Source organism: Pelophylax lessonae (genome assembly GCF_965119305.1).
Source record: "Pelophylax lessonae genome assembly, chromosome: 2".
In the NCBI taxonomy this organism is placed as follows: domain Eukaryota; kingdom Metazoa; phylum Chordata; class Amphibia; order Anura; family Ranidae; genus Pelophylax; species Pelophylax lessonae.
Genome location: NC_138769.1, coordinates 394,911,651 through 394,931,863, shown reverse-complemented (window position 1 = coordinate 394,931,863; position 20,213 = coordinate 394,911,651). Strand labels below are relative to the sequence as shown.

The following is a 20,213-nucleotide window of genomic DNA, read 5'->3' as shown; positions in this document are numbered from 1 at the left end:
TAAAGTTGGGAACATGAAATATCCAAAATGTCTTGGTATGCTGACGCCTTAAGAGTTCCCTTCACTGGAACTAAGGGGCCAAGCCCAACCCCTGAAAAACAACCCCACATCACCGTCACTGAGACTGAAAAAACTATGTGACCGATAAATTGATGGTTTGGACTGCTCAGTTGATCAGACTTGTAACAGATGCATGTCATCAGCTCAAACACCTGTCTTCCATGGATTGTAAATCATGTTGATTTGATCATCTATTGTTTACTGTGGGTTCTCAGTATTTACACTATAATATGTGTATTTGTATCTTGGTTTACTTTTGGTGCCGGCAGTCTGGGCTTCCAGGCTGACTTAAGTACGCTGAGCTAATTAGCATGTGAATGATAACCTTGTCTAGATGGGATTAGCCATGAGTCAGCTCTACCCCGTTAGCTATTCATTATGTGATGCTTTTATGTAACTATTCAGGCCATTGTTCATGTAGTGACTGTCATGCTTCTCAAGTGTATAAAAGTCTACTGCTTGTTTTAATAAAGGAGTTAGTTGCTTTCAGAGACATACAAGCTAAGTTCAGGCTAGTTTTGTATGGGGGGCGGCTGGAATATCTCTATATGTCCAGACTGGAGGAAGCCTTATACTGACGGAAGACCACAAGCACGGTGTGGGTCGACGGTTCCGTCATAATCCCCCCTTCACCAAATGATTTGGATCAGTGCACAAAGCAAGGTCCATAAAGACATTGATGAGCAAGTTTGGGTTGGAGGAACTTGACTGGCCTGCACAGAGTCCTGACCTCAACCCCATAGAACACCATTGGGATTAAATAGACTGTGAGCCTGACCTCACAAAGGCTCTTCTGGAAGAATGGTCAAACATTCCCATAGACACACTCCTAAACCTTGTGGACAGCCTTTCTAGAAGAGTTGAAGCTGTTATAGCTGCTAAAGGTGGGCCAACTCAATATTGAACCCTACGGACTAAGACTGGGATGCCATTAAAGCTCATGTGCGTGTAAAGGCACGTTTCCCAAATCTTTGAGTAATATAATGTAGCTTTAGAAGGGTGTGAAAATCTCAGCCGCAGTACTACATTCCTATATAATGCTGTGTGTGCTCTGACCCTGAATAGAGCAGACCAGACTTGCATTGAGCCCACAATACGTGCACATGTCCATGACCGGCTGCGATCACCCATCTGGAGCCGCACTCAGCCCTCCACCCGGCATCACACCGCCGTCCAGGAGGCGTGACCAGGCCAGTGAGCCCAGATTGACAGGCGGTAGGCGTGGCTGTGTCATTGGTGCGGCGGCGGTGGGCAGGATTAGAAGGCCGATGACGTCAGAGTGGGCGGGCTGTGGTGTTGGCAGGCGGCTCCCGGACTTGGGCACCAGCCGAAGTGTTAGCGGGCACGATGTGGCATGTACTGGCTGCCGGATGTCTCTTCTTCCCAGGGCTCTACCTACTGTGTAATCGCTGTGCCCGCCTGGCCCTGCCTGCATGGTCAGAGGCGGACTGCTCGCTCATCAGCGCCAGGTAAGGGATTGCTCCGAACATCTGTCTCCTCCTCACTGACATCTGGAGCTTGGATTACATAAATCCGGGGGGGACACTGATGGAGGGCCCGGTGCCCCATCCCACTCTTCTTATACACACCAATTCTCTACTGAGTTACCGGCAGAGCACCTATCATCTACGGTCTCATACATCACCTTCATATCACCTGTATATATACAGTATATAGAACACTGGATAGGATCTCATACATCACCTTCCCATCATATCACCTGTATATATACAGTATATAGAACACTGGATACTACTAGGATCTCATACATCACCTTCCCATCATATCACCTGTATATATACAGTATATAGAACACTGGATACTACTAGGATCTCATACATCACCTTCCCATCATATCACCTGTATATATACAGTATATAGAACACTGGATACTACTAGGATCTCATACATCACCTTCCCATCATATCACCTGTATATATACAGTATATAGAACACTGGATACTACTAGGATCTCATACATCACCTTCCCATCATATCACCTGTATATATACAGTATATAGAACACTGGATACTACTGGGATCTGATCTGATACATCACCTCCTCATCATATCACCTGTATATATACAGTATATAGAACACTGGATACTACTGGGATCTGATCTCATACATCACCTCCTCATCATATCACCTGTATATATACAGTATATAGAACACTGGATACTACTAGGATCTCATACATCACCTTCCCATCATATCACCTGTATATATACAGTATATACAAAAAAAGGGGGGAAGGGGAAGTAAAAAAAGGGGGTGGGAGATATAATTTCATAACAACTGGCATATTAATAAATAACCAGGGTAAAAAATATATACAGCCATAAATATTAACCAATACTATAAAGCCAGTTGTTGGATGAAAAATATATGGGAGGGGGGTAAAGGGGAAAATTCGGGACTTTGAATGAGGTGTGTGGTAACGATTGGTACATACATAGGTAAAATACACAGGTAGGTCTCATATCATGATAAAAAACATTTTATTGGCGATGTCATCGACGGACATAAGAACATCATAGTATAAATATAATTGATACGGCAGGTAAATGGTAATAATTAAACCAAATCATATACATAAGAGCTTATTGGTTGTAGACTGGAGTAGAACACTAATTGTCAAGCGATATTGAAGGATCCAAAAAATAGAAATAAGGAATGCATCATAAACAAGCTCTACGCGTTTCATGGAATGTAATCCACTTCCTCAGGAGCAGATGCATCATATATTACTGTAGAAAAAAGAGAATCCTTTTTACAGATAGCATAAAAATGATAAAGGACTAATAAATAATGATAGGGAAGGGATATAATATCTCTAGCCTATATGTTCTCCAGCCAGTGTACTTACAATCCAGCAATGACATCAATACCTAAGTATTGTGGGGGGCAGACCACTGGGGGAACGTCTCTACCGGGAACTGAGAGAGCTTGATCCAAGGTCATCCGGGCACAATAAGAAGATTCCACAAAGAAATGTGTATTCAATATTGTGATGAACAGATCCTATGTATGTACCAATCGTTACCACACACCTCATTCAAAGTCCCGAATTTTCCCCTTTACCCCCCTCCCATATATTTTTCATCCAACAACTGGCTTTATAGTATTGGTTAATATTTATGGCTGTATATATTTTTTACCCTGGTTATTTATTAATATGCCAGTTGTTATGAAATTATATCTCCCACCCCCTTTTTTTACTTCCCCTTCCCCCCTTTTTTTGCTAAGCAACAGGGATGGAGGTAATCTGCCCGGAATTGGCAGTACCTCATATAAAGTTTAATTATTGGTTAATTTATTTTTTCATATACAGTATATAGAACACTGGATACTACTAGGATCTCATACATCACCTCCCCATCACTGGATACTACTGGGATCTGATACATCACCTTCACATCATATCACCTGCATATACAGTGGGTACGGAAAGTATTCAGACCCCCTTAAATTTTTCACTCTTTGTTATATTGCAGCCATTTGCTAAAATCATTTAAGTTCATTCTTCTTCCTCATGAATGTACACACAGCTCCCCATATTGACGGAAAAACACAGAATTGTTGACATTGTTGCAGATTTATTAAAAAAAGAAAAACTGAAATATCACATGGTCCTAAGTATTCAGACCCTTTGCTGTGACACTCATATATTTAACTCAGGTGCTTTCCATTTCTTCTGATCATCCTTGAGATGGTTCTACATCTTCATTTGAGTCCAGCTGTGTTTGATTATACTGATTGGACTTGATTAGGAAAGCCACACACCTGTCTATATAAGACCTTCCAGATCATAATGCATGTCAGAGCAAATGAGAATCATGAGGTCAAAGGAACTGCCTGAAGAGCTCAGAGACAGAATTGTGGCAAGGCACAGATCTGGCCAAGGTTACAAAAAGATTTCTGCTGCACTTAAGATTCCTAAGAGCACAGTGGCCTCCATAATCCTCAAATGGAAGATGTTTGGGACGACCAGAACCCTTCCTAGAGCTGGCCGTCCGGCCAAACTGAGCTATCGGGGGAGAAGAGCCTTGGTGAGAGAGGTAAAGAAGAACCCAAAGATCACTGTGGCCGAGCTCCAGAGATGCAGTCAGGAGATGGGAGAAAGTTGTAGAAAGTCAACCATCACTGCAGCCCTCCACCAGTCGGGGCTTTATGGCAGAGTGGCCCGACGGAAGCCTCTCCTCAGTGTAAGACACATGAAAGCCCGCATGGAGTTTGCTAAAAAACACCAGAAGGACTCCAAGATGGTGAGAAATAAGATTCTCTGGTCTGATGAGACCAAAATAGAACTTTTTGACCTTAATTCTAAGCGGTATGTGTGGAGAAAACCAGGCACTGCTCATCACCTGTCCAATACAGTCACAACAGTGAAGCATGGTGGTGGCAGCATCATGCTGTGGGGGTGTTTTTCAGCTGCAGGGACAGGACGATTGGTTGCAATCGAGGGAAAGATGAGTGCGGCCAAGTACAGGGATATCCTGGACAAAAACCTTCTCCAGAGTGCTCTGGACCTCAGACTGGGCCGAAGGTTTACCTTCCAACAAGACAATGACCCTAAGCACACAGCTAAAATAACGAAGGAGTGGCTTCACAACAACTCCGTGACTGTTCTTGAATGGCCCAGCCAGAGCCCTGACTTAAACCCAATTGAGCATCTCTGGAGAGACCTAAAGATGGCTGTCCACCAACGTTTACCATCCAACCTGACAGAACTGGAGAGGATCTGCAAGTAGGAATGGCAGAGGATCCCCAAATCCAGGTGTGAAAGACTTGTTGCATCTTTCCCAAAAAGACTCCTGGCTGTATTAGATCAAAAGGGGGCTTCTACTAAATACTGAGCAAAGGGTCTGAATACTTAGGACCATGTGATATTTCAGTTTTTCTTTTTTAATAAATCTGCAACAATGTCAACAATTCTGTGTTTTTCTGTCAGTATGGGGTGCTATGTGTACATTCATGAGGAAGAAGAATGAACTTAAATGATTTTAGCAAATGGCTGCAATATAACAAAGAGTGAAAAATTTAAGGGGGTCTGAATACTTTCCGTACCCACTGTATACAGTATATATAACACTGGATACTACTAGGATCTGATACACCACCTCCCCATCACTGAATACTACTAGGATCTGATACCCCATCTCCCCATCACTGAATACTACTAGGATCTGATACCCCATCTCCCCATCACTGGATACTACTAGGATCTGATACCCCATCTCCCCATCACTGAATACTACTAGGATCTGATACCCCATCTCCCCATCACTGGATACTACTAGGATCTGATTCCCCATCTCCCCATCACTGGATACTACTAGGATCTGATACCCCATCTCCCCATCACTGAATACTACTAGGATCTGGTACCCCATCTCCCCATCACTGGATACTACTAGGATCTGAAACCCCATCTCCCCATCACTGAATACTACTAGGATCTGATACCCCATCTCCCCATCACTGGATACTACTAGGACTGATACATCACTTTCACATCATATCACCGGTACATATACAACACTGGATACTACTAGGATCCGATACCCCATCTCCCCATCACTAGATACTACTAGGATCTGATACATCACTTTCACATCATATCACCGGTACATATACAACACTGGATACTACTAGGATCCGATACCCCATCTCCCCATCACTGGATACTACTAGGATCTGATACATCACTTTCACATCATATCACCGGTACATATACAACACTGGATACTACTAGGATCTGATACCCCATCTCCCCATCCCTGGATACTACTAGGATCTGATACACCACCTTCCTATCATATCTCCTATATGTATAGAGAGCATTATATACTACTAGGATCTGATACATCACCTTCCCATCATCTACCCCTTATATCTCCTGTATGTATAGATAGAAGACACTGGATACTACTAGGATGTGATACATTACCAGAGTTGTATAAAGTATTCAAAACCCATACTTGAGTAAAAGTACAAGTGCTCGATCAAAAAGTGACTTGAGTAGAAGTGGAAGTGCTCGATCAAAAAAGTATTCAACATTTTTTGTACTTAAGTATTGCAAGTAGTTTTTTTTTTTTTAATTTTGCTACTCAAGTACTGAAAGTAAAAGTACCAGTAATTTTAAAAAAAAAATTTCTACTTAAGTACTGAAAGTAAAAGTACAAGTACTGTGTTATGTAGTTATTAAAGAAAGAAGCCAAAAGTTTGAACATCATATTGCTTTTTATTATTTCAAATGCAGATTTTATTTATACATACAGTAGCTTTTATTTTCGTATTCGCTGATAATACACATGTTTTGAGCTTCATGAAACCTGCCATCTACTGTTCTGGCAGTGGTAATTTTTATAATTGTAACGAGTAACTATGCAGCACAAAAAAAAAAATATCGGAGTAGAAGTATTGAAATCATCAAAAAAATGTAGTGAAGTAAAAGTGGAAGTAGGAGAAATAAATTCTACTCTAGGAAAGTACAGATACCGCTTTTCGGTACTTAACCACTTTACCACTAGAGGATTTTGCTCTTACGTCTGGGCCACTTTTTGCGATTTGGCGCTGTGCGACTTTAACTGACAATTGCGCGGTCGTGCGACACCATACCCAAACGAACTTTATGTTCTTTGTTTCTCCACAAACAGAGCTTTCTTTTGGTGGTATTTGATCACCTGTGCGATTTTTACTTTTTGCGCTATAAACAAAAAAAGAGCGTAAATTTTGAAAAAACAACAATATTTTTCACATTTTTTTATATGAAATTCCCCCCAAAAAAATGTAAAATTCAAAATTTTTTAAAATTTTTGGCCAATTTTTTTTCTGCTACCTATGTTTGGTAAAAAAAATCACAATAAGCATATTTTGATTGGTTTGCGCAAAAGTTATTGCGTTTACTAACAAAGGGAAAGATTTCTGTCATTTTTGGTGTTTTATTTTTTAACGCGTAATGGCGGCGATCTGCGATTTTTTTTGGGGGACTGCGACATTGCGGCGGACAGATCGGACCCTTGACTGACATTTTTGACACTTTTGGGGGTACCAGTGACATTTCTACAGTAATCAGTGCTATATATATGCACTGTTACTGTAAAAATGACACTGGCAGGGAAGGGGTTCATTTTATTGGAGAGGGAGGGGTTAATGTATGCCTGGTGCTTACTGACGTGTGTGGGGGGAGGTGACTATGTGTGCGATCGCCGCCGCTCCTCCCCTGGCCCGACTCCCGCTGTGACTGAATACAGCGGGAGAGAGCCTCCGGCGGCGTGCGTGCGCCGCCGAGAAAGGGGAGTGTCTGACGACGTAGTACTACGTCGTCAGACGATAACGAGCCACTTTGCCGCAGTAATATTACTGCAGGCAGACGTAAAGTGGTTAACTACAGTAGTGAAGTAGTTCTACTTAGTTACTATACATCTCTGTACATTACCTTCCTATCATATCTCCTGTGTATAGAGAACATTATATACTACTAGGATCTGATACATCACCTTCCCATCATCTACCCCTTATATCTCCTGTATGTATGGATAGAAAACACTGGATACTACTAGGATGTGATACATTACCTTCCTATTATATCTCCTGTATGTATAGAGAACATTATATACTACTAGATTCTGATAGATCACCTTCCTATCTTGTAATTTGTATATCCCCTGTATGTGTAGCGAGGACACTCCATACTACCTGCATCTCAGATATATGAGATACATGATGGAAAGGAGCTCTATCACATGCAGACAATATTATACAGGAGATGTAAGGGGTACATAATAGGAAGGTGTGTGACATCCAGGCAGTGTATAATTCCCTCTATATACACACAATTATGGTGCTCTATCAAATTAAGGTATTATAGTGCCCACTGTACACATGCAGCACTACCAGCATCTAATACACTAAGAGCACCTTCCTATTCTCTACTCTTTATATCGTGTGTGTATCCTGCATCATATATAATGATATAACTACAATCAGGTCCATAAATATTGGGACATCGACACAATTCTAATCTTTTTGGCTCTATACACCACCACAATGGATTTGAAATGAAACAAACAAGACGTGCTTTAACTGCAGGCTTTCAGCTTTAATTTGAGGGTATTTACATCCAAATCAGGTGAACGGTGTAGGAATTAGTTTGTATATGTGCCTCCCACTTTTTAAGGGACCAAAAGTAATGGGACAGATTAACAATCATAAATCAAACTTTCACTTTTTAATACTTGGTTGCAAATCCATTGCAGTCAATTACAGCCTGAAGTCTGGAATGCATAGACATCACCAGACGCTGGGTTTCATCCCTGGTGATGCTCTGCCAGGCCTCTACTGCAACTGTCTTCAGTTCCTGCTTGTTCTTGGGGCATTTTCCCTTCAGTTTTGTCTTCAGCAAGTGAAATGCACGCTCAATCGGATTCAGGTCAGGGGATTGACTTGGCCATTGCATAACATTCCACTTCTCTTCCTTAAAAAACTCTTTGGTTGCTTTCACAGTATGCTTTGGGTCATTGTCCATCTGCACTGTGAAGCGCCGTCCAATGAGTCCTGAAGCATTTGGCTGAATATGAGCAGATAATATTGCCCTTAAAGCGGTTGTAAACCCAAAGTTAAAAAAAAAAAAAAAAAACCTGCAAGACAAAGGCATAATGAGCTAGTATGCATCGCATACTAGCTCATTATGTATTACTTACCTTAGAACGAAGCCCCGACACGGACCCCCGGACATCGCTGCCATGATCCCTCGCCGCCTCTTCCGGGTTCGGCGGCTCCGGCGCGGTGATTGGCTGGAAGAGACGGCTCCGGCGCGATGATTGGCCGGAGCCGCGATGACGTCACTCCCGCGCATGCGCGCGGGAGTGATTTTCCGGCAAGCTCCCGGCAAATAGATTGAAGGTCCCCCCGGACCTTCAGAGCGCATGCGCCGCTCGCGCGAGCGGCTGCATGCACTGTAAATATCTCCTAAACCATGCCGGTTTAGGAGATATTATTTGTACCTACAGGTAAGCCTTATTATAGGCTTACCTGTAGGTAAAAGTGTAAAAAAGCGGGATACTACCGCTTTAACACTTCAGAATTCATTCTGCTGCTTTGGCAGCAGTCACATCATCAATAAATACAAGAGAACCAGTTCCATTGGCAGCCATACATGCCCACGCCATGACACTACCACCACCATGCTTCACTGATGAGGTGGTATGCTTTGGATCATGAGCAGTTCCTTTCCTTCTCCATACTCTTCTCTTCCCATCACTCTGGTACAAGTTGATCTTGGTCTCATCTGTCCATAGGATGTTGTTCCAGAACTGTGAAGGCTTTTTTAGATGTTGTTTGGCAAACTCTAATCTGGCCTTCCTGTTTTTGAGGCTCACCAATGGTTTTCATCTTGTGGTGAACCCTCTGTATTCACTCTGGTGAAGTCTTCTCTTGATTGTTGACTTTGACACACATACACCTACCTCCTGGAGAGTGTTCTTGATCTGCCTAACTGTTGTGCAGGGTGTTTTCTTCACTAGGGAAATGATTCTTCGGTCATCCACCACAGTTGTTTTCTTCTGGGTCTTTTGGTGTTGCTGAGCTCACCAATGCGTTCTTTCTTTTTAAGGATGTTCCAAACAGTTGATTTGGCCACACCTAATGTTTTTGCTATCTCTCTGATGGGTTTGTTTTGTTTTTTTAGCCAAATGATGGCTTTCTTCACTGATAGTGACAGCTCTTTGGATCTCATATTTAGAGTTGATTTCAACAGATTCCAAATGTAAATAGCACACTTGAAATTAACTCTGGACCTTTTATCTGCTCCTTGTAAATGGGATAATGAGGGAATAACACACACCTGGCCATGGAACAGCTAAGCAGCCAATTGTCCCATTACCTTTACATTACTTTTGGTCCCTCAATAAGTGGGAGGCACATATACAAACTGTTGTAATTCCTAAACCGTTCACCTGATTTGGATGTAAATATCCTCAAATTAAAGCTGGAAGTCTGCAGTTAAAGCACATCTTGTTTCATTTCAAATCCATTGGTGGTGTATAGAGCCAAAAATATTAGAATTGTGTTGATGTCCCAATATTTATGGACCTGACTGTACATATTATCTTCTGTATAGTTACAGAAGAACTTTTATTTGATAGACTTCAGGGTCTGTTTATAAAAAATGTACTGGACCGCTGTAACAAACATTCAACCAGCTACCATAAGTTGTGAACATATTGGAACTTTATGTATAAAACAAAAATGGGCGAACAGGCAGGGTTATTAATGCTGAAGAGACCCACCTACCTGTCTGCCCATGCACGCACAGCTCACTGTAGAAATTTGGCAACGCCGAAGCTGACTGCACTCCTGTGCATACTAGGCTTGTGACGGTATCAGATTTTCATGCTGCGATTAATTGATTAAGGTTTTGCCACGGTATACGGTATTATCACGGTATTCTATTATTAAATTTAAATTATTAAATTTCCACCTCACTTCAATTTCATTGCTGAATTTAGGGGCTTTGGTTCACTTATGCACATTATTATATAGTCAGTCAGTACAGACTCTGTGAACCAGGCCTAAAATAGGTCATCAAGCAGTGTCTGGCCTAACTGGTGATAACTGGTCCTGGCGCTCGGGCTCCGATCCGATGGCCTGGTCATTAAGAGGGCAAATCCTTGTGGTCAAGAAGTGGTTAAACCTGAAGGAGGTGTTGTTTATAAATGACTTTACTATTGCTTTAGGCCTGGTTCACATGTATGCGGGTTGGTGGTTCACATGTATGCGGGTTGGCGGCCCACATTTGCACAGGCATAGCAGCCCATTGATTTGAACGGGCTGCTATGCCCTCATTTTCCGCAGAAAAAAGGTGCATGCAGCATTTTTTTTAAAATTCAGTGGCCTTGAAATCCATCCTGCTTTTGCACCATGCGACTAACCTGCAGTTCTGCTCTGGCAAGCTTTCTGCATTTTTTGTAGACACTGCTTGATGGCTATATAATAATGTAATGTGGGCTGCTATGCGTGTGTGTGTGTGTGTGTATATATATATATATATATATATATATATATATATATATATATATATATATTTATTAGAGCTGCATGATTCTGGCCAAAATGAGAATCACGATTTTTTAGCTTGGAATAAAGATCACGATTCTCTGTGTAACAAAAAAAAAAAAAATTGGGATAACTTTACTGTTACGTTTTTTTTTTTTTTTTTATTCATTAAAGTCTAATCATTGCGTTTGAAAGACTGCTGCGCAAATACAGTGTGACATAAAATATTACAACAATCGCCATTTTATTCTGTAGGGTCTCTGCTAAAAAAATATATAAAATGTTTGGGGGTTCTAAGTACTTTTCTAGCAAAAAAAAAAACTGATTTTAACTTGCAAGCATATAGTGTCATAAAAAGATCCAGTCTTTAAGAGGTTAAACTTCCTTTCTCCCTGGCAGAGGGAAGGAAAAGATACAATGTAAACATTTTTGTTTATAGTTACTGGGAGAGCTGTGTGAGTGAATGAGTCATCCAGCTCACTGAAATGTATCAATTCACAAGTCAGGCAGACTTGACAGATAAACTCGGTATTTTAAAAATGCCACAATAACAATACCGTGGCTATGCAATACCGCGATATATCGAATTACCGAAAACCGGCATATGTCTAGTGCATACACATGTGCAGGATTGATGTCATATCAGCCCGGCCAATAAAAGTAGCTGGTGCTTGATACCCTGATACATCTTCTAGCGGCTGACGAGGAACTCCAAGATGCTGCATTGCTGGAGCCGGTATAGTTCAATGTTAATACACCACTTTCCCATGATCATCAGAGCTCCATCTACTAGTCATATTGCATTTTGGCCACAAGATGGAGCTGATAATCATAGGAAATGAAAACAGTCAGAATTTGTGAAGGCTGAGCAAAACCTTGGTTCATTCATTCAGCAATTGTTTTATAAATAGACCCCTAAGAGTAGCTTCCTATGTTGTACCCTCTTATACACCCTGTACATATAAAAACAGGCACTAATAGCACTTTCTGAATCTAATATAGCCATCTTAAAGTGGTTGTAAAGGTAAACGTTTTTTTTTTTTACCTTAATGCAGTGATCCCCAACCTTTTTATCGCCGCGGACCGGTCAATGTTTGATAATTTTTCCGTGGCCTGCTGATGGGGGGGGGGGGGGGTACGTCAATGCAGAGTGACCAGCGTGCCCCCAATCAATGCAGAGTGCCACAGCGTGCCCCCAATCAATGCAGAGTGACCAGCGTGCCCCCAATCAATGCACAGTGACCAGTGCACTTACCTGATTTGCAGCGACAAATTCTCCTCAGTCTCCCCGCGTCTCCTCAAGTCCTCCCTCCTCCTCCTTGGCCAATGGCATGGGTTCGCCTTTTGGACAATCAGGAAACGGGTCTCGGACCCGCTTCCTGATTGGCCAGGAGGAGGATCCGTGTGACAATAGCGAATATTCATTTGCTATTGTCACACAAATGGGTGGGCTCAGGGCGCACTGCTCTGCGCCCTGGGTCCACCCTTTTCTATAAAATGTTTTTTTTCTAAAATGGAAATAATGTAATGTTCTTTGGGCGGACCGGTACCATTTGATCCACGGATCCACAGATCACTGCATTCTCTTAATAGTAGCTCCTCCAAATACTCACCTCACCCCTATCTTGATTTAGCACTGTGCACATCCACAGCAGCTCTTCTCCCCTCTCCCTGCTCTCTCAGGTTTGGCTGAGAGAAGTGAGAGTTATTGGCCGCTGCTGCTATCAGTCAAAACCTGTGAGTAGAGTGGGGCTTAGCTGGGCTGTGTGTCTGAACAGATGAAAAACAACCCAACTCGGGGTTAAGCACGCACGAGTGCCCCCATAGGGTCACTTGGTGGTGGTGGGGGGGGACTAGGAGCAGTTGCAGGGGACCCCAGAAGAGGAGGATCGGGGCTGCTCTGTGCAAAATGATTGCACAGAGAGTTAAGTATGGCATGTTTGATATTTTAATGAAAAAAAAAAAAAAAGCTTTACAATCATTTTAGGATCAGATGCTTGCACCAGGAGGGTCTTGGCAAACTAGCATTCATAAAGACATATATATTGGGCAACGCTGTCACCTGATTACGGTTTCTTTTAAGGGAAACCTTTTGTATAAGAAATATGAAAGCATCCATTTTTGACCTTCCTTTTTGATAATTCGTGTTGCCTTGTTGATTACTGATATCATATCAAGTATTATGTCAATATCAGTGACCTCCCACAAGTGACTATCATTTATGTAGAATGAGCACTCTACAACCAGCCTATAGATTTCTCTCAGTACAGATTTTCTCTTAGGCTGGGTTCACACTGATGAGAATTGGATTTCCCCCGCATCCAATTCGCATGACAGGAGAGTGTGACCGGCTCTCAATGGAGCCGTTTCACAGCTCTGGGGAGGCCGTGATCCACACTGGAAAAGGGTCCTTTTGGCTACGTTTCAAGTTCGAATTCAGGCAAAAATTTGCCCTGATTCCCCCCTGAAACGGAGAAAAGGGATGCAATGGACCCCCTGCTGTGAGCTGCGGCTGCAGCTAGTGTGACCGCGGCCTAAAGTTGAGGTTTCAAGCATCCATCAGTGGTCTACACGCTGCATTTTGAAGCATGGGTATGCCACTTCTCTGTGGTCCCCAGAGCCAGTTTGATAGAGCCCAACAAACGTTATTCTCATTTCATCATATTGTAGATCTGGGAACCCCAATAACAGGTATCCCCCACCCACATGTGTCTCTGATATAGACACCTCCAGATTGCTGTGTTCTGGAGAGACCACACAGAGCTTCTGCACAGTTATATCAATCTCGTACTCAAACATGGTTCCTGTGTGCTTACTAGTTTGTAAACATAGCAAGAAATGTTTAGAAATGCTTACTTTGGAAATACTCCCATGCTACCACTACTTCTCTCTGGACTGTCAGTGAGATCAAAGATATGTCACAGTGTAACAATATTGAATGTAACAATATTGGGAGTCACTTTTTATTGTAACAATATCGGGAGTAATTTGTTTGGATAAACAACTTTAACAGAAATCATTTTACTCTGCTGGGAACTATGATTTATTATGTACAGTATCTCACAAAAGTGAGTACTCCCCTCACATTTTTGTAAATATTTTTTAAATTTGTTTTTATGTGACAACACTGAAGAAATGACACTTTGCTACAATGTAAAGTAGTGAGTGTACAGCTTGTATAACAGTGTAAATTTGCTGTCCCCTCAAAATAACTCAACACACAGCCATTAAAGCGGAGTTCCACCCTGGATTTTTTTTTTTTTTTTTTTAATACCCCCGGGACAGTCAGGGCTAGTGCATTCCACAATGGCTAGCCTCTGATCTGTCCCGGGTTGCACTTACCTGTTAGGACAAATACTTACCTTGCAAACGTCTTGTCCAGCGCTGCCATCTCAGATGTGGGCAGCTTGAAGCCAGCGCGTCCTCTTCGGCGTCTTCTTCCGCCTTCTTTGGTCCCACGATGCTCTGCGCCGGCCCCGACGTCCCTTCCGGGTCGCGCGCGTCATCCCTCCACAGCTTCTGGGCATGCCCAGAAGCTGTTTAGAAGGGGATGACGCGCGCGACCCGGAACTGACGTCGGGGCCGGTGCAGGCGCAATGATTCCTGGGAGCTATGACGTCCAGCTCCCAGGAATCATTGCAGAGCCAGGAAGTGACGATGGGCCGCGGCCGAGGAAGGAGGAAGAAGGAAGTAAGGTAAGTATATTTTCTTCGCTACGAGGTAAGTAAAAAAAAATAAAATATGCGATTATCCATTTCTTTTTCAGGTGACCCGGAGCGAGAAGATGGAGGTAAGTATAAAAATAGGGTGGAACTCCACTTTAATGTCTAAGCCACTGGCAACAAAAGTGAGTACACCCCTAAATGACAATGTCCAAATTGGGCCCAAAGTGTCAATATTTTGTGTGGCCACCATTATTTTCCAGCACTGCCTTAACCCTCTTGGACATGGAGATCGCCAGAGCTTCACAGGTTGCCACGGGAGTCCTCTTCCACTCCTCCATGATGACATCATGGAGATGGTGGATGTTAGGATGTTAGAGACCTTGCACTCCTCCACCTTCCATTTGAAGATGCCCCACAGATGCACAATAGGGGTTAGGTCTGGAGACATGCTTAGCCAGTCCATCACCTTTACCTTCAGCTTCTTTAGCAAGGCAGTGGTCATCTTGGAGGTGTGTTTGGGGTCATTATCATGTTGGAATACTGACCTGTGGCCCAGTCCCCAAAGAGAAGGGATCATGCTCCGCTTCAGTATGTCACAGCACATGTTGGCATTCATGGTTCCCTCAATGAACTGTAGCTCCCCAGTGCCGGCAGCACTCATGCAGCCCCAGACCATGGCACTCCCACCACCATGCTTGACTGTAGGCAAGGCACACTTGTCTTTGTACTCCTCACCTGGTTGCCGCCACACACGCTTGACACCATCGGAAACCAAATAAGTTTATCTTGGTCTCTTTAGACCACAGGACATGATCCCAGTAATCCATGTCCTTAGTCTGCTTGTCTTCAGCAAACTGTTTGCGGGCTCTCTTGTGCAGCATCTTTAGAAGAGGCTTCCTTCTGGGACGACAGCCATGCAGACCAGTTTGATGCAGTGTGCAGCGTATGATCTGAGCACTGACAGGCTGACCCCCCCACCGCTTCAACCTCTGTAGCAATGCTGGCAGCACTCATACGTCTGTTTCCCAAAGACAACCTCTGGATATGACGCTGAGCACTTGCACTCAACTTCTTTGGTCGTCCATGGCAAGGCCTGTTCTGAGTGGAACCTGTCCTGTTAAACCACTGTATGGTCTTGGCCACTGTGCTGCAGCTCAGTTTCAGGGTCTTGGCAATCTTTTTATAGCCTAGGCCATCTTTATGTAGAGCAACAATTTTTTTCTTTCAGATCCACAGACAGTTCTTTGCCATGAGGTGCCATGTTGAACTTCCACTAGTATGCGAGAGTTTAACACACCTCCCCATTCACACCTTAGACCTTGTAACACTAACGAGTCACATGACATCGGGGGCTATGGGTATTGGGCCCTTTTTGGACATTTTCACTCAGGGGTGTACTCACTTTTGTTTTTAGCGGTTTAGACATTAATGGCTGTGTGTTGAGTTATTTTGAGGGGACAGCAAATTTACACTGTTATACAAGCTGTACACTCACTACTTTACATGGTAGCAAAGTGTAATTTCTTCAATGTTGTCAGATGAAAAGATAGGGGTAGTACTCACTTTTGTGAGATACTGTAGACTTGAGTGCCGGTTCACACATATGCGATGCGGGAGCCCTGCGAATCCACTGCGGGTTCCCGCATCGCACTCATCTCGCAGGCAGTTAAGACTGCCATATGCGAATCGCTGGGGGTATCAATTAGGGATGCACCGAATATTCGACGGCCGAACATTATTCGGCCGAAAATAGAGAAAATAGCACTTTCGGTGTTCGGCCGAATAAGTCAAAAGGCCGAATAATTTTGAGCCGAACAATGTCAGCTTCCGCCCTGACCGCTCACCTTCCTCATTGCGGCTCGCGGCTCCCTTCTCACACGCCGCCGGTGTCCTGTCCGGCCGCGAGTAGGGGGTGTGACGTCACGCGCGCGTCCCGCCCCCTGCTCCTGACTGCGGCTTCTTCACACTAGGTCCACGCCCGCCCCCCTTTTCGTGGCAAAATAAATGGAAAAAATGCGAAACACCGCCTTCGGTATTCGGCCTTCGGCCAAGCATTTCATTATTATTCGGCTTCGGCCAAGAATTTCATTTCGGTGCATCCCTAGTATCAATACAAAGTTAACGACACCCCTATATCAGTTCACATATCGCAGTGCGAACTGTCAGTTCGGTCATGAATCGGATCGCATAGGTGTGAACACCCATGCAATCTTATTCTGGTGCAGGCCAAGAAAAAGGGTTCTGTGCAAATTTGGTCTGAATGTGATGCAAATTCAGCCATGCAATCTGTATGGCTGAATTCGCAACACACAGACATCGCATGTGATTTGCAGAGCAGTGCACTGCAAATCAAATGTGATGTTTGACATTGCATATGTGTGAATCAGCACTTAAAGTAGAAGTCCACCTTAACACTAAATTCCCTGAATCTATAGACATCCACAATCTAAAGTCTAGTACACACGCAACGATTATCGGCCGACCGATCGTCCGTCTTTTGTCCGGAGTGGTGTTTTGTTGGTTGGAATGTGCCTAGACTGCACACAAATTTTCTCGCCCAACAAAATTCTACTTCAGAAGTGATGTCATGTGTTGGTTTGCTTTCTTTGTGTTCTTTCTTCTCTGAGCATGCCCAGTCTTGCTCATAAGATTTTTCCCTGTCGAAATCTGTACTGACTGACTGAAAATCGGCCGTGTTTTGATGGCGGACAAAAATTTTATAGCCTGCACACCAGAAAAATCGGAGTCGGTTGTCGGAAGCATCATACTAACAAGCCGAAAATTGGCGGATCGGTCGTTGGACGAAAATTCCCTGCCGATTTTCGACGCGTGTGTACGGGGCTTAACACTAACCTATCTAGCTCTGTAAGGCTCCATTCACACTAATGCATTTTTTCATGTTTTTTTTTGCTGAAATGCATTTCATTCTTTTAACATGGGTTCCTATGGAACACGTTCACATGAATGCATTTTTGTGAATCTGTTTTTGGAAAGGGTGGGGGACTTTTTTTTCCTGCAAAATGCAGCGTTTTGCATGTAATAGACTTCAATGGACCCACATCCAAAACGCAAGTATTGCATTTTTACCATGATTTGCATTTTTAAATCTGCCCAACAACATTTTTTTTTGGAAAAAGCATAAAAAATGCAAATCACGGTTTAAAAAAAAAAAAAAAACACGTGGAAAGCACAGCAAAAATGCAGAAAAGCAACATGCATAGGTGTGAATCGAGCCTAAAGAAGAAATCAGTATACATACCTTTTTGAGCTGGCAGCCGTGGCTTCGCTGTGGAAGCGGGTGCAGAGGAGACATCCAACAACAGAAGCCCCATAGTAAGTCTATGGGTAACGTCATTCCCCGTTCATTTCACAGCCGTTGTCGGCTATGTCCTCTGCAGAGCTTTCTCCGCTGGAGACCAGATGGGATCGGCTTAAAAAAAAAAAAGCCAAGTATACTGATTTCTTGTTTACAGGGCTTGATAGGTTTGTGTTAGATCATGGATGTCTATAGATGCAGGGATTTTAGTTTTAGGGTGGACTTACACTTTAATTCAGTTTTGAACACAGGCTTATAATTTGGTGATATCAGTGCTGTGAAGCAACACAGTTTTACAGCTGCATAACACATACAGTACTTGCATTGAACAGATCAGTAACGCAATATACTATTCAATAATTTAAAGATGAACTCCAAAAATTGATGCAAGTATGAATGCCTGATATCCAGGGGGCTGGCATGTTGGCAATCGCTGTAGTACTCCACCCTACATCCTGAGACCTGTTTCCCGACTGGCTGAAAGGAGAAGCCATCCTATTGGCGAAGGAGGGAGGAGACACAGGGGAAGCCCGACCAACGAAGGAGGACACGGAGGAGACTGCGGGGGAAGCCGCCGCTGCCACCTCCACGTGTCAGTCCAGGGGCAGCGCAGGGTGAGTGAGCCGATGATGGGGGGGGGGGGTTTATGGTGTGCTGTGCGAGCTGGAACTGGTGTGGTCGGTGGTCAGGTCCATCTGCCCCCCCCCCCGACCCATGGAGCACCAGCCGCCACTGATTCTTTGAATGGTGGAGATGCTGAGCGAGAAGCCCCCTGTATTCATTGTGTAGAGGGGAAGTGATGGAAACAGCAACGTCTATCACTGTATGTAGCACAGACTACTACAGTGATTTTTAGCATTCCCAGCGGCCCCCTGGATATCAGATATGGATACTTGCATCAAGCCAAGCTGGACCAATATAGGTATGTAAAAAAAAAAAAAAAAAAAGGTAATTTCTGGAGTCCTGATCTACACCCCATCGGACAATAAAGTCGATTGACAAGTCATACTCCATGTTTTCTAATGATGTGCAGCTTAGTTGCAGCGACTTCAAAGTAGTTTTTGCACTACTTTGGCCTGACTTGCATGCAACTTGAGGGCCATAGACTTTAATGGGAACCCTTAAGGCCCCTTTCACACTTGTGCGGCCTAAAGGTCCCACAATTTTGTGGTGATTTTTTATGCGATTTTGACTGGACTTGAAGCAATGTAACATCTTGAGGTGAGGTCTATGGACCTCAAAACACATCAGAGTTGGACCAAAGTAGTGCAGTGACTCCTTTGAAGTCACACAGATATGAATAGTACTCATTTGAAATCATAGAGTACGACTTGTCATGCGACTTTGCAGTCCCAAGTCGCAGGACAAGTCACACAAGTGGGAAAGGGGCCTTAACCACTTCAGCCCCAGAAGGTTTTACCCCCTTATGACCAGGCTAATTTTTGTGATTCGGCACTGCGTTGTTTTAACTGATAATTGCGCGGTTGTGCGACGCTATACCCAAATGCAATTTATGTCCTTTTTTCCCACAAATAGAGCTTTCTTTTGGTGGTATATGATCACCTCTGTGGTTTTTAGTTTTTGCACTATAAACAAATAAATAGCGTCAATTTTGAAAAAACGTCATTTTGTACTTTCTGCTATAAAACCTTCCAAATAAGATTAAAAAAAAAAAAACTTTTTTTTTTTTAGTTTAGGCCAATTTGTATTCTGCTACATATTTTTGGTTTAAAAAAAATCCCAAAAAGCGTATAACAATTGGTTTTCGCAAAAGTTATAGCGTTTACAAACGATAGGATAGATTTATGGACTTTTTATTTTTTTTTATTAGTAATGGCGGCGATCAGCGATTTTCATCGGGACTGCAACATTGCGGCAGACAAATCTGACACTAATTGACACTTTTTGGGGACCAGTTACATTAATACAGTGATCAGTGCTAAATAATATGCACTGTTACTGTATAAAGTAGTTAAAGTTGCATGACAGTCAGACTTAATGTTTTACAGTGGATCCGCCAAGTCACAACCAAATAGTACCCATCCAAATTGGTGTCAAATTTGCATTAAAATTGCCTCAAAGTTGAAAATACTGGTGTGAATGGAGCCCA

General features: G+C 43.1%; 1 protein-coding gene across 1 annotated transcript in view; it reads left to right on the top strand.

Moving 5' to 3' along the window:
* The first annotated feature begins 1,339 nt into the window (after positions 1-1,339).
* TLCD3A (TLC domain containing 3A) overlaps positions 1,340-20,213 on the top strand; it is a 92,500-nt gene continuing 73,626 nt past the window's right edge. Inside the window, exon 1 of the mRNA XM_082248390.1 lies at positions 1,340-1,529. Coding sequence (XP_082104516.1) covers positions 1,408-1,529 — 122 coding nt within the window. The 5' untranslated portion in view covers positions 1,340-1,407. The remainder of the gene's footprint in view (positions 1,530-20,213) is intronic.